At 37.3% G+C, this 15,058-nt stretch overlaps 2 protein-coding genes and 1 long non-coding RNA gene across 9 annotated transcripts; 1 reads left to right on the top strand and 2 right to left on the bottom strand.

Annotated features, from left to right (window-relative positions):
• The first annotated feature begins 304 nt into the window (after nt 1-304).
• On the top strand, nt 305-6,092 carry LOC118059497 (U-box domain-containing protein 35). Its single transcript, XM_035072389.2, has 9 exons — nt 305-1,619; nt 1,984-2,066; nt 2,306-2,427; nt 2,818-3,026; nt 3,121-3,178; nt 3,419-3,713; nt 4,046-4,147; nt 4,223-4,651; nt 4,945-6,092. Exons 1-9 carry the CDS (start codon nt 1,427-1,429, stop codon nt 5,812-5,814), a joined length of 2,361 nt encoding a protein of 786 aa, XP_034928280.1. The 5' UTR covers nt 305-1,426; the 3' UTR covers nt 5,815-6,092.
• A 477-nt stretch (nt 6,093-6,569) lies between these two features.
• LOC118059465 (RNA-binding protein 208) lies at nt 6,570-11,371 on the bottom strand. Of its 3 annotated transcripts, none has more exons than XM_035072340.2 (12): nt 11,179-11,371; nt 10,939-11,003; nt 10,713-10,815; nt 10,309-10,385; nt 9,882-9,943; nt 9,704-9,791; nt 9,045-9,120; nt 8,565-8,595; nt 8,341-8,460; nt 7,684-7,772; nt 7,205-7,378; nt 6,570-7,121 (listed from the first exon to the last, which is right to left on the bottom strand). In XM_035072340.2, exons 1-12 carry the CDS (start codon nt 11,251-11,253, stop codon nt 6,801-6,803), a joined length of 1,281 nt encoding a protein of 426 aa, XP_034928231.1. In that variant the 5' UTR covers nt 11,254-11,371; the 3' UTR covers nt 6,570-6,800. The 3 variants fall into 3 exon arrangements, with proteins under 3 accessions (XP_034928231.1, XP_073262210.1, XP_034928232.1); XM_073406109.1 differs by having other exon boundaries at nt 7,684-7,766; XM_035072341.2 differs by having other exon boundaries at nt 7,684-7,769; nt 11,179-11,370.
• A 295-nt stretch (nt 11,372-11,666) lies between these two features.
• Nucleotides 11,667-15,025, bottom strand: LOC118059464 (uncharacterized). Of its 5 annotated transcripts, none has more exons than XR_004689313.2 (6): nt 14,741-15,018; nt 13,882-13,995; nt 13,699-13,756; nt 13,252-13,422; nt 13,073-13,168; nt 11,669-12,398 (listed from the first exon to the last, which is right to left on the bottom strand). It is a non-coding gene; the product is annotated as an uncharacterized lncRNA (long non-coding RNA). The 5 variants fall into 5 exon arrangements; XR_004689311.2 differs by having other exon boundaries at nt 13,252-13,317; nt 13,878-13,995; nt 14,741-15,017; XR_004689314.2 differs by having other exon boundaries at nt 13,252-13,317; nt 14,741-15,017.
• Between the last annotated feature and the right edge of the window lie 33 nt (nt 15,026-15,058).

The following is a 15,058-nucleotide window of genomic DNA, read 5'->3' as shown; positions in this document are numbered from 1 at the left end:
TAGCTTCTAAAAAGGAATTGTTCAATGCAACGAAGAAACAAAAATGCCAAATCTCGTTTTTATTGAGCTCAGGTGCCCTTGTCATCATGTCATGGTAAGGTAATTTCCCTCCTCTTCTCGGCAAACTGGTGCAGGCCATGTAAATCATTTGCTCCCCAGCTACTCAAAATTTATAATGCCCTAAGAGCTACTGGCAAAAAACTAGAGATTGTCCTCACCTCCTTTGATCGCGACGAGGATTGACTCAAGGAACACTTCAAGTGCATGCCACGGCTTGCAGTCTACAGACCGAGACCTTAATGAATTTAATACCAACCCAAGTAACATGCCATAGCTTGCTATTCCAAACAAGGATAAAACATGGCAAGGCCTCTGCAGGATCTTTAACATTAAAGGGATTCCAGCTTTGTTCATTATAGGACAGGATGGTGAGACCATTAGCACATATGGGAAGGCCATGATTTCCTTGTGTAGTGCTAAGGCTTCCCCACTTACAGAGTCAAGGATTACAGAGATGAAGGCAGCTTTGAAAAAGAAAGGAGATGCATTGCCCCGGCAAGTGAAGAATGTAAAGCACCAACATGCTCTGAAGTTGGACATGGTAAAAACATGTGTGTGACTGTTTCAAAGGGCAAGGCAAGTTCTGGGCATTCTCTTGTGATTTTTGTGATTATGACCTTCATCTATCATGTGTAGAAGAGGCATGCTCAGAGTGTTTAGTGGGAGTGGAAGATGTTAACATAACAGCTTAAATGTAGTACTTGAAACACTTGAATGAATAATACATTACCTTTCCAAGAAAAAAAAATTCTTTGTCCATCGATTTAATGTAACAAACTGATTTTTTTGACACCACAGACCAATTGGCTGCATCAATTTAAGACTAGTTGATTGAGTCACAAGGCCTCAATTCACTAATCCTATGCATGCCATTTAGGATAACAGAACCATAAATCTGATGGCAGCTGAGTATTTATTGGTCAAAGCTCAAACACCAGAGAGCAATTTGTGGGGGAGAGAATTTAGAGGGTATGAATTTAATTAATTAATTTCGTTAGAAGAGAGAAAATAAAAGGTTAAAAAAAGAAAAAAGAAAAAACTAGACTAATTTAGGAAGATACAGCTAGGATTGTGGAACTTGAGGAAAAAGGATATTGCAGTAGAACCACAAAGAGCTAAAGGTCCCTCCCTGGCTCTCTTCTTCTAGAGAGAGGGAAATAGATAATCAAAGAAAAGAGAAAAATTCCCATTTGCATAAAATTTTGATATGCAGATTGCATTTCTGAGTTTCTTGTAGAGAAAGTTAAAGGTTGATCAAAAGGTTCTCATCAGCTTCTGATAAGATACCAGAAGAGAAATCAATCCATTGAACGTTTTGAAGGTTCTGTTATTAGTTTCAAGGATAGAAAATAGTTGATTGAGAGAGATGTGGATGCCCAGGTCTTTGCCAGAGAAAAGGGTTGGAGGAAATGGATTAGTTGCAGTGGCAATAGACAAGGATAAAAGCAGTCAAATTGCCCTCAAATGGGCTATTGACAATCTTTTGGTTAAAGGGCAGACTGTTATTCTCATCCATGTCAATCTCAAATCATCTCTTTCTTCACATTCTTCTTCACCAAGTAAGCATCTCCCTTGCAACCATAGTCCTGCATACATATTGCAGATGCAAATGGAAAATTGTCGTGGATTCCATTTTGTAATTGTTAATAGCTTGATTTCTTAATATTTTTCTGAAAGCATCATCTTAGCAGGAAATTCTATTTCCCTTAGAAAGTCTTACATAAAAAAGGGATGGAAAATTGGAAACAAATGAAAACATGTCATGGATTTGCATGCTAACAGAAAGATGCCGCGCAAAAAGCAGTAAAGCTTTAAGCCTTGAGATGAAAGCAATATTTCTGTATCGTAGTCTCGTATAGGAGAAGTTTCTTAACCATGTTACTGATCATATTATTGCAATTTGCATATTCATTTTCGATGCAGAGAAGAACCAATTTGTTGGTTCCAAAGATCCTGATTCCAAGGATTTGTTCCTTCCTTTCCGCTGTTTCTGCACACGTAAAGATGTAAGTGTAGAAGATGAAATCTTCATTTTCTTTCAACGTGAACTTGAATGGAAAAGCCTATCCTGAAATAAATATTGAGTTATGGAATTATCAACAGCATATGCATACTTGTCCAGAAATTCTCTATGAATTGAATTCGTTAAGGCCTTCTAAGGATGCCTGCACTTTAAATTTATAGTTAACCATACTTGTTTCATATTTTCAAGTCTTTAAGCTTCTGCATTCAATTTTGACATCAGATTAGCTGCAAAGATGTCATGTTGGAAGACACGGATGTCGCAAAAGCATTAATTGAATATGTTACCCAGACTCTAATTGAGACTTTGATTGTTGGTGGGTCGACGAAAGGAGGCTTTCTGAGGTATGTACCTCTCTTGTGAAGTCACTAGCAGGAAAAAAAATCTAGCAAAACCTTTTCAGATAGAAAAAAGTCATATGTTGGTGAGAGATGAGAAGATGAGTGCTTAGAAGTTAGAGTTCTGAACATGGTGCTTCAAATGGCATGTAACAAATGCATCTGAAATGCTATCAAAGACAAGACAGACTGACATCAGATGCTATGATAAATTGTTCAAATTTCTTATCCAGGATGTTGAAATGTGATGATAGGCATGTGAAAATGGCTAACAAGCTTTATATCAATAATCCGTATGAGTGTTTTTGTGTTTCTGTAGAATGTAAAGCTAATGATATTATGAAAGCATAAATTTCTTCCGAGTTCCCTAACCTCCAAAACATTTCTTCCCAAAAGATTCAAAGCAGCAGATATAGCAGGCAACGTGTCAAGGGGGGCACCGGATTTTTGTACTGTTTATGTCATAACCAAAGGAAAGATTCAGTCCATGCGACCTGCCTCCCGTCCTGCACCGGTTACCTCAGTGCACAGCCAACTTCTTAACCAAAACGACACAATGCCAGCTTCAATGGACACGCATATCCCTCCAACTCCTGTTAAAAGAGGTTGGGGATTTTGTTTTTGTTTTTGTTTTTATTTTCTATGCTCTGAGTAAAATCCCATTGATCATAAATTTAATAATGTGTATTCAATCGGTAGCTGAGAAGCCACCACTGGAACCACCCCGAAGATCAATTGGTGAGACAGAATCCTTCAGGCAAGTGATGCTCAGCGCTCATTTTCCTTGTTTTGTATGAGAAGAACAATAAAACTGTGAAAAACATAAATTATCTATATAGTTAGTTTTCTAGTGAAGGGAGACCTGAAATTTTTCATCAAAATCGTTCTGAACTCTTATCGATGACCTACTGTGTCTTTTAGAGTCCCCAGATGAGAAAAGGGAAAATCTATCAGTCTCTTGAAGAACAAACATTAAATTTTTTGCTTCTGAAAACAGGTCACCATTCACTAGGAGAGGTTTGAATGGAAAGTCATATGGTGAACTCTCGGTTCCAGATAGCGATATATCATTTGTCAGCTCTGGCAGAGCAAGCATCGACAGCATATTTCCAGCATTCTATGACAACACAGAAACAAGCCGCACCCCTCCACGGCTGTCAAACATCTCTGACTTTGACAGCAACTATAGCTTTGAGTCATTGCATTATGGAAGGAGATCAATGGATCAAGGTGGCTTTTCACCTGAATTATCACCCTTCTCACATGAAAGTGACCAGCTGCCATCAGCCGCGGTAAGAGCATGCAGTCATTCATTTCAATAGCAGAAATATATAAAAGTAGCATCTGCATTATCTGTAGATGAATAAGCATACATCTATAATAGTATCTTTCATAATTAGTGTAACAATGAATAAACATAGATCTAAACATTGTCGCCCTGGAAATAAACTAGTCTGTGAAAAGTTCCAGTTTAATCCACGCAGATGAAAGCACGTTCCACCTTCCGGTAAAGCTGGCAACAATTTCTGACTTTTCTCAAATGACAGATAATCCACTATCTACATTAGTGTTTGTGATTTGTGAGAGCTAACAATTACATTCAATATATTCTGTAAAATCTCAGGAAGATGTGGAGGCTGAAATGAGAAGGTTAAAGCTGGAGCTCAAGCAAACAATGGAAATGTACAGTTCCGCTTGCAAAGAGGCACTCACTGCAAAACAAAAGGTATAAGAAATTTCATCTTCTTGTCATGTGGCCTTAAGAACTCCACCATGAGTTTTGAGATTAACGTCTTTGCAGGCAAAAGAGCTCCAGCGCTGGAAAATGGAAGAAGAGCAGAGATTAGAAGAAGCACGGTTAGCCGAGGAAGCTGCGTTGGCAATTGCAGAAAGGGAAAAAGCCAAATCCAAAGCAGCAATTGAGGCTGCAGAAGCAGCTCAGCGAATTGCTGAGCTGGAATCACAAAAAAGGATTAACGCAGAAATGAAAGCACACAGAGAAGCAGAAGAGAAGAGAAAGGCTCTTGATGCTCTAGCAAATTCAGATGTCAGATACAGGAGATACCCAATCGAAGAAATTGAAGCTGCAACAGATTACTTTTCAGAATCACGCAAGATTGGTGAAGGGGGTTATGGTCCTGTATACAAGGGTTATCTGGACCACACGTCCGTAGCAATTAAGGTTTTACGTCCGGATGCAGCTCAAGGAAGGTCACAGTTTCAGCAAGAGGTACGTAGCCAAAAAGATTCTCTACAGGTGCTTCAATTTTAAAAATTTTCAAGCTCTTACTTCTGAACGACTTTTTCGAAAGGAAAAATCGGTATTGTAACTTTTCAGAAAGAAATTTCTCCAAAAACACAATTTTTAAATTCATTAAGCAGCTTAGGAGTGACCCCCTTCGAAGATTTTAACCCTTTCATGGGTTACAACAATTCAACAGAAGCCTTTCTGAAACTATACTAGACAACTCTTGAAAATTATCTTTTTAGATTTTCGATTAACCTGGTGAGAACTGTTTTCAGGTTGAGGTATTGTGTTGCATAAGGCACCCTAACATGGTCCTCCTCCTGGGAGCCTGCCCTGAGTACGGATGCTTAGTATATGAGTTTATGGCTAACGGTAGCTTAGAAGATCGTCTCTTCTGCAGGGGAAACACTCCACCTTTATCATGGCAGTTAAGGTTTCGCATTGCAGCTGAAATTGGCACTGGTTTGCTGTTCCTCCACCAAACGAAACCTGAGCCACTCGTACATCGTGATCTAAAACCTGCCAACATCTTGCTTGACCGCAACTTTGTGAGCAAGATCAGCGATGTTGGGTTGGCCAGGCTAGTCCCACCATCAGTTGCTGACAACGTGACGCAGTACCGTATGACATCCACGGCTGGAACTTTCTGCTATATAGATCCAGAGTATCAGCAAACAGGCATGCTAGGTATAAAGTCAGATATATACTCTCTAGGGATCATGTTTCTACAAATATTAACAGCGAAACCGGCAATGGGATTGACTCACCATGTTGAAAGGGCACTTGAAAAGGGTACTTTTGCTCAGATGCTGGATCCAGCAGTGCCTGATTGGCCGATCGAAGAGGCAACATACTTTGCCGATCTATCGCTGAAGTGTGCAGAGTTAAGGCGGAAAGACAGGCCTGACCTCGGAAAGGTTGTCCTGCCAGAACTTAAGAGATTGAGAGCAATTGCTGAAGAAACTATGCATCGCTCATTGTCAACACCAAGTGCAGTAAGCTCGCCAGAATTAATTCTGCATAAAAATCTACAAGTATGCATAGCTACAAATTACCACATTAACAAATACTTAATGTTTTTGCAGAGTGACCTTCCTTCTTCAAGATCCGAAGTAAGCTCAAGAAGCTCTTCAGCCCATGCATGAAATGTCAAAATCAAACAGGACTGTTAATAATTAAGGAAATTAAAATGGAAGTTCCATTGATTTTTATTTTTTGATACCGTGTAGATATAATCAATCAAGATGAGGTCAGAAGTTCCTCTGACGTTTTTCTCTCCTTTTGTGCTGTGTTTCAATATTGTCACAAATTAGTCGTCCCATCTCTTTGAATTGCCAAGGGAAGTGGCTAGCAAAGAGCTTAATTAAATTTGTAGATTGTCACTACAACTTTTTGCAAAAATCCTGAAATTTGATTTTGCTGTAAAGGTACCCCACATTGGTACAAGCATAATCACATAATACCTAATAATCTGATTACCGATAGATGTTATGTCATCAAATTTTGATACTCCCATGTATTTGCAATGTACTCTCGGTTGAATATGAGGTCTCCTCCTCAGCTTCTGCTCCATGTTCTCAGCCTATCAACTCCTAAGATGGCGCTTTAATTGCTTAGACTTTCCCTTTTTACTTGGTGGTTTAGTTTTATAGTTAAAAAAACTATCATAACTCATAAGTTAAAGTTGTTAAAATGAGGTTTTAAAATATAATTTATATTATTTTTCAACATATTCTTTGTGAAAATCCTTTAAAAATATAATTTATATGTACACTACACTTTCATTTGACCACAAGATTAACATATTTACGTAACAAAAGTGCTCTGCTTGTCTGAAACAATGAAGTGAGGACACCCATAACTTGAAGTTATGGTAACAATCAACTATTCTAGACGAGGCTTGTTAAATGATTGATAGATTAAAATAAACTTAATCCAAGAGATGGACATTGTTTTGAAGTACGTGCTAGAAAACTCAAGAAATTCCGAGTTTGAATTACATCTTACATATACAACTCGGATAAGGTAATTAAAACTCAGTTAAATGATGACGCATTCGATCTCAGAGAAATCCATATCTCAAACAAGAAAAGGTGTCCAGAAGAAAAATCATCCAAAAATGGTCCTAGAACTAACGGTAATACATGAGCTGCTGAGCAGCCAAACCGTTATGATATCCATCATACATAGCTTGGGACCCACCAGCGCTCAGGTCCATTGAAGCAGCAGCTAGGCCATGCTGTCCGGTCAGCTGGAGAAGAGCTTGGCCTGAAAGGCCGGACGCAGCAGCCTGGCTCAAGGCGAGCTGGCGCTGATAGGCCAACAAATCAGCTGCAGAGTAGCCTTGGTTTATACCAGTTGATGGAGCGATTTGATATGGTTGAGCTGGAGGTGGAGGTGGCAATGGATTTGAAGCTGTTCCAGGAGGAGTTGACTTGCTACCCCATGAGCACTGCACATGAAAACACCAATGTTGACATGAAAGGAAGCAAAAAACAAAGAAAAGAAAACCTATCAAGTAATATCATGTCTGACCTTCACGGGCTTTCCACAAACTATCTTCCCATTGCCCGTTTGAATGGCTGAGGCTGCTTCTTCATGAGTGTTGTATCTGACAAACCCAAAACCTTTATCTCTCTGGACTCGAACATCCTCAATTACACCAGCCCCAAGAGCATGAAAATGACGATGCAGCTCAGCCTGGGTGACCTGATCAAACATACCAAATTGTCAAGCAAAAAGTACAGAGCCAAGGAGCCAACATCTTATCACTTCCATTCAGAAGTAAGAGCGATCAAAGAAGATAAAAAATGACATGAAACCCATCACTCTCAAAATCAGAATTTCCTGAACAGATGGCATGCTTTTTATTCAATCTGTTGCCTATAAAGCACTTATTTAATAAATGCAATATTGGAGATAAAAGTTACCACTTCCAAAAGAAAAGAGGGTTCAACGTAAACATGTAGAAAGCAGTAAAATAACTGTAAATTCCTTATTCATCCTTTAAGTACCTCATGGGAAAGATTGCCAACATAGACAGTGGTGTATGCAGGATTGTTTTCAGGAGCCTCCTCGTTAGTGCTTTCCTGACCTCCTTCTGCTTACCAAGATACAAAAGCAAAACCCTGTCAGCATTCAACTCTCCAACCATGCATTTACAAAAGATATCTGTTTTACAAACTCAATACAACAGGAAATTGCTCAGCTAAAATTCAGAACTCTGGAGTGGGAAATGAAGTTCAATAGTGATTACAGCTGAAATAAATTCATGCCAAAATGAAGCTCACATATGGCAAATCAAACCTGATAGTGATCACACACACACACCCCTGAGTCCACTTCATGAAAGCAGGGACTAGTAAATACTTCGGGACTTTGAAATCAGCTAGTCACCTATCTACGCATGCTTGGTAAATAACCTATTAACCATAAGTGCAGATATGAAATATGGAAAGAATATAATTTCTTATTTAAAGTCATTTGCCATTATCTCAAGTGGCATCGGATTGAATCCATCTTATAGTTGAGATACAAAGGACAAAAGGAGGGAGAGAGCTACCCCCTTTCTAGGTATTACGTAAGGCTCAATGACCTTTTGGATCAAGCAAAGAAAAAAAAAGATTATTTTACATAACGTGGGCTGAATTACCAGAAAAGGTTTATGCTACCTGAAGATCCATTAGTAAGTACAACTGCATTTTGGTTATCACTGTTTTGCTTATCTTCATTGGATTCAACACCTTTAGTTGCCCAATTACATCTTATCTGCCTGTTTCCAAGCCATTTACCTACAGTTCAGAATGGAGCAAAACATCAAAAGTATGCACTAACTCTTCCCAGAAAGCACAGAAAAGTTAACCCAAGGAACCAAGGATAAATTTATGTGCCTTACCAGTTAAGTCATTAATAGCACTTTGTGCCTCCTGCAGATTAGTATCATAAGAAAATTAGTTTATGGCTTAAGCAACTTCTTCAGAAATTTTAGTCAATATCCAAATGGAAAAATCAGAACATAAGGATATCCATGCCACCAGACATCTAAATCAGTCTTCAATTTGCTGTTGGAAACCAATCATTATTCACTCAAAAACATTGAAAATAGATTTGTTAAAAAGAAATTAAAATGGAAAATAAAAGCAAATAATTTCTTCTTGAATCTTTATATCCCCAAATAAACTAGAAAAGTACAAACAATTCTAGCAGAGGACCTCAATACTTCAAGCTCCAAGCAAAACATTGTTAACTCATAAAATCTTCTATCAACTTGAACACACTGTGTAACAAGAAGTTCAGAAAGCGTAAAATGGATTGAGAAATAAATCCACAACCCTGAAACTTGATCCAGTAGCTACTCATAACTGGAAAGCAGTACCTGCTGATTACGGAATGAAACAAAGCCATATCCTTTTGAGCGGCCAGTTTTGTGATCCCACATGACCCTTGCATTGCTGGAAATGAAACAACATTGTGAAAACAAACATAATGTTTTTAGAACAAAAACAACAACCTGGTATTTTTACACAGCCAAAAAAGAGCATAAGACATGAGTAACATAAAAGAGATGGTAGCAGTCTACTCATAACATGTTAATCAAGACTGTTAACATCAATCAAAGAGAAAAATCGTGTTTTAACAAATACATCTGTAGTTTTAGACAAAGTGCACAAGAGTACAGTGTGATTTAGCCATTTACATTTCAGTGATATCTTCTTTTCCCACTTGAGTGACATGTGTTTTGTTCCTCAACAGTGTCATTAACTGTTTTAGCAGCAAGAAATATGCCCCTGACACTGCATTTAACAACTACTTAAATGGATGAGCATAATTGGGTTTACTTAAAAGTGTCACAAATAGCAAAAGGGCATCATTACCTTTGCCTTAATTTTCTTATAGTATTGACACATTTAAGAGCATTGCTTGAAGAATAAAACACAAATAAGTGCAAATGGCCAAATTACAAAATACTTTGTTTGCACTTGACCCGAAACATTTTGGATGAAAAAAATGATAAACAGAAAACAAGGAACTTACGAGCAACTAGGAAAGACTGAGAAGCACGCAAATAAATTAGCATCAGTAATCTCTGGACTCAAATCACCAACAAATACATGGAAATGCCCTGACAAGATGAAAGAATAAACCCATAAAAACTGCGAACAAGCAAGACAACCAAATAAAAAACAGCTGAAACAATGAAACTGAAAATAACCTGATGTATCCTCCCTTTGGCTATTGCCATATGCCCAATTCACTTTAAGCGCCTGACCATAACTGGAAAATTATATTAATAAAACACAAAATCTATGATGTCCGGAAAAAAAAAAAAAAAAAAAAAAGAGTTTACATTGAAAATAAGGTAGCATTTGCTACAGAGTAAAAATTGAATAAAGTCATACTGATTATTTGCAAATCTTAATCACTCAATACACAACATGCAATCAAATCAGTATTTCGACAAATAAATAAGTGGCTTGGTCCAGAAGAAAATGATAGAAATTAGGAAAAAGATTCGGTGGTACAAACCATATTATTTAAAATCATTTCCTTGCACTTGTTTTAGATTGTCAGCTGAACGAATCCATTGGGCTAAAGGTACAAGATTAACCAAGCTTAATCAAGGAGACACAAAAACTTACAGTTGGCGTCCATGCAATGTCATTATTGCAAGTGCTGCAGATGATTGGTCATGGTAGTCCACAAAACCGTAAGATGACTGCAATTAGCACAAACCATATGAATCATTAAAAAAAAGTGCAGGCAACATTATGGAAAAGAATATTGTAAGAAGACAACAGGCAAAACCAGCACAAAATCAGAAGAGAAGAATTTTTTCAGAGTAAGAGAAATACAATATCTAGAACAAGTCATCCTCTATTCTAACACTAAAGTTTCTTTGTTTGTTTGTTTTTTTTTTCCTTCCCATCTGAAATAATACTAGGAAGTGCAAAACACTTAAAGAATTCAACGAAAAATGTCGGAAAAACAAGAGGCTGGGGCAATGGGGAGTTGAATTGATCGGTAAGGAAAGAAAGAAAGAAACCTTATCCTTTCTGATGAGCTTGCATCCAGCAAGAGGGCCAGCAGTTGCGAAAACTTCAGCAAGAAGTTTGTCAGTGACGTTTACATGAATATTTCCTACATAACTAATTGATCATCCATGGAAGGAAAGAGTGTTAGAATTTTTTTTAAAAAAATTCAAATCCAAGAGAAGGGAAATTAGGATAAAGATGAAAGAAAAGAAAGGGGAGAAAATGAAAGAGGCTTACACTCTGCGACAAGAAGAAGAAGGATCAAAAGCAGGAGGCAGATTACCACCAAGGATAGGCTCCATCTGCACCAACCCCGCACAATAAAATAAATATTTATATTAAAATAAATGAAAAAAGAATAAAATTTGAATTTAATTAACTGAAGAATGAATGAATGAACTAAAAAAAGTGATTGTAGCGGAAAAGAAACATAATAAACAAAGATTGAAAATTTAACAAACAGAGGGAGAGAAAGACCTGAGACATGGCAGAAGCGACGAGAGCAGGATGATGATACATGTGATGATGTTGAAGCAGTGCTTGCTGTTGCATTCACGCTCTTCAAGATGACGACAGTGACGGGGACAACGGTTCTCGCTCTCCCTCTCCTTTTCTTCCAACCTTTTTTTCCCTCGGTTACGTTATGCCCCGCTTGTCAGCAGCTACATCAACGATCCCTAAATTTATATTTTTATGTTACTGCTCCAACCATTTTATTTTTTAAGTTTATTATTATTATTATTATTATTATTATCCCTCATGGAAATGATTAAACTCCATGGCATTTAGTTATTCGTTTTCGATTTTAATAAATTTAGTTCCATTAATTAAACCATCAAGAATCAAAATGTTATTTGATATTTCTTGATTATTGAAATAAAAATATTTTAAATGGTTTTCAATGAACACCATATTTCTCTCAACTTTTTAATATAAAAATTGATTTTATGGTTTTTAGTTCTTTGAAAAAACATATTTCTCTCTATTTTTTACTATAAAAAATGATTTTTTGTTCCTTGAACACACTTTTTTTCTGGAGTTGGATCTTCTACATTTATTGATATATTAAAACACAAATTTTTAGTATTTATCACCAATTTGTTTCCGAAAAAAATTCCAAAGCTTCAATTAATTACAAAGATAAAAACATCCAAGTTAAATAATATAACACATAAATATAAACATACCCCAAAAAAAATATTCAGAAGAAGAATTTCCATGGTGAGTGCATCATTTCTAAACTTAAATTACCACACAGCAGCTTTCCAAGATTTTCTGCTGAATATTGTGAAACCGGCAACCAGACTGTCCTAAAAAACCCCAACAAGACATTTCAATTGCTACCTTACAATATAATTGCATATTCTTACACTGCTGTACAAAATTATATTGTAAGAAGAATCTCTCTTGTCCATACAGGGGCTGGAACCCTTCTCAGAAGAGCAATGCTTTCTTCTGTTGAAACTAAAAAGCTGCCTTCGTTCAACAGATCCATTGATTCATTCATTGTGTCAAGGTGTTAGCCAAAAATGATTCCATGTATTTACTATTTACCAACTCCACTCTCCCTAGCCTCAACAGCTTCTTTGACTTTCGGTTTGCTCTTAGGCTGGCCGGGTCGATCTGCATTTTTACCCAATAAAAGCTCCAACGCTTTCTCCAGTGCGACATCCTCTGGCAATGTTTCAAATAACATTCTGCATATGTTTCAAATAACACCCCGAACATGAATAGTTAGATGAAGATCCTGGAAGTCTAAAACTATCAATTGCTTCATAGATTCATCAAGGGGAGAAATGCAAAGAGGCACTTTGTATGGAGTGCAATAAAAGAGAAGGTTTTTTTTAACATAGATCCATCAAAGGGAAATGGTAAAGAGATACCGTGGATGTAGTGCTATAAAACAAGGGTTTTGGGTTAAGAAATTAAGAATATTTTATCTTGATCACTTACAAGCAATCATTTCATACAAATAACTACTGTTTATAGTCTCCCTCCCCAATTGCGCCGGTATTCCACCACTTTGCTGTGATCATAAGCAGTGATTGACCTTGAGGTAGACAGGAGCCATAACGGTTCACAAAAATGATACGTCCCCCTTAATATGCAATGATCCTCATTTGCCCTTATTTCACGCTAACTTAAAAGTGTAATTCACTACCATGCTAATCCCCTTAGGGTTCCCCACATATGAGGGGCCCAATCCATTTGGGGTGACTCTTTACATTCCATTTTTCCCCTCCAACTTCATGCATTGGTAATAGTCCCTTCAACTATGCTTGCCAACATGGATGATAAATTAGGCTAGATTGTAGTAACATATGAAAATCACTACTCAATACAACACAAAGAAATGCCAAACAAGACATACCTTGGGAACAGAAGCCATTGTTTGGCGATGTTTAACCATATATCCAACCCTTCCGATCTTTAGTATCACAGGATTCCCGTCCTTTGGATGGTCACCCTAACAAAAAGAAAAAATAACTGAGTGCAACAATAGCCAAAGATGAGGGAAAGATAAATCTGTAGAGAAATTAACGAGCATACCAATGTCCACGGGTAGCGTAGCAAGTCGAGAGCAACTTCAAGAGCAATAGCATCCACATCTTTTATCTAAAAAAGAACAATTCTGTCCATTTAATACTTGTTCGCTAATTACAATGATAGCATGGCACAAAGTGTATTTCCAAGAACAAGTTGGACCCATCCAAGCAGATGCTAGCAGTAAAAAAAATAGAAAAAAGAGTGAGCACAAAACTTCAATGAATAAAAGATACCAACAATGACAACAATATGCTGGTGCAGAGCAGCATGGCAAATGACATCACTAAATTTGCCCCGAAGAAAAGAAACCAAGAAATGGACAATGCACACACAACACTGCATCACCATAAATGGTATCAGAAAGAAAAATGAGGTTCCAAAATAATTGCATGTATCATGCAAGCAAATCTAAACACACATGGGAAACAGAAGATCTTTTAAGCGTGCAACCTGTCCTGTCTTCGCCAAGCTGTACATAGAATCCATATGGACCTTTCTTCAAAAGAACCTAAAAAGGAAGGAAAAAATTTCTAGTCAACTTGAAAGAAACAGCAAACAAACCAGTTGCACTGGTTAATGGAAGTGATACCCTGACTCTGATGCAAAGAACTAAAATTTTCAAGGAAAACCTACTCATCGGAAGTTGGATGAACATCAAGCAGTTTTGTTTCATCAACATTAGTATCATTAGTATCTTGAGGAGTTTCTTCTTCCTCATCATCGCCATATAATGTCTTTGCAATGTACCTGTTGCATTGAACAGCAAAACTCAACATTTGCTACCAAATAAAAGAAGGAATGCGGGGGTTGCGAGGTCTGGGGGGTGTTCTCAGAAAACTAAATCCGCTGTCATGATTAAGAGAATCACTCAACTGGAAAAACAGAAAGAAATAATAGGTTATCTCCGGCCTGAATTATCACAAATTAGTGACAAAAACTAAAGATATGATGTGGATCCAGCTTCTCTATCTTTTGCCTCAGATTTACTTCAGAATACAACAGTAAATCAAACTGAAGTACCATTATTAAAAGACCGATGGTTTAAGAGACTTCCAGTGTTTAAGTGTGAATTAAAGGCTGACATATACATAGACCATCCATTGGTGAGATTTTGAGAATGGTTGATGGAGGTAATAGAAGACAGTCCATCTCTTCTTAGTTTAAGCTGTGAGCATTGCGTGTAATTACGACAAGGAGTACAAAATGATAAATAAAATGCTGGATAATTCAGAAATGCCCGGCTTTGTAACTGCAAACATCGATGCAAAAGGCAAAACAAAAAAGATATGAATTAATTTAAAGTTAGCATCTTTATCACTGTATTATGCTATACAGAGAACAGGAATCTAAGAATGAAATGCTTTGTTTTTCGTTTTCATTGACCAAGTACACAAAGAATCAATTTTTATCAAATGGAGCATCAAGAATCACAGATATGAGAGTAAAAATAAAAAAATTAAACTGAAACTAGAAGAAGAGAAAAAGAAGGAACCTTAGCCATGAGAGGACGAAAATGGAAAGCTGTAGCAGAAGAAGTAGAGAGTGACAAAAAGCTCTTCATCTCCCACCTTCTATTCCTTCATTTCCTTTGCTCTTTTGTTAATAAAGTTGCAAGCTTTCCTCCTTAAATTGTCTTTTTTCCCTTTCCCGTTTTGCAGTGTCTGTGTTTTCAGCTTGCTGGCGGTGGAAGAGAGAAACCTCAGGGTCACAGAGGGTGAGGTCCCAACTCCAGGGTTTTGCAAAGGTTTATTAGTTATTATTTTAGTCCTTCAAAATACAAAATTTTTGCCCCAGTGTATCGTCACGGGGT

The sequence above is a fragment of the Populus alba genome, chromosome 18, assembly GCF_005239225.2.
Source record: "Populus alba chromosome 18, ASM523922v2, whole genome shotgun sequence".
NCBI lineage: Eukaryota > Viridiplantae > Streptophyta > Magnoliopsida > Malpighiales > Salicaceae > Populus > Populus alba.
This window is presented reverse-complemented; position numbering and strand designations above follow the sequence as displayed.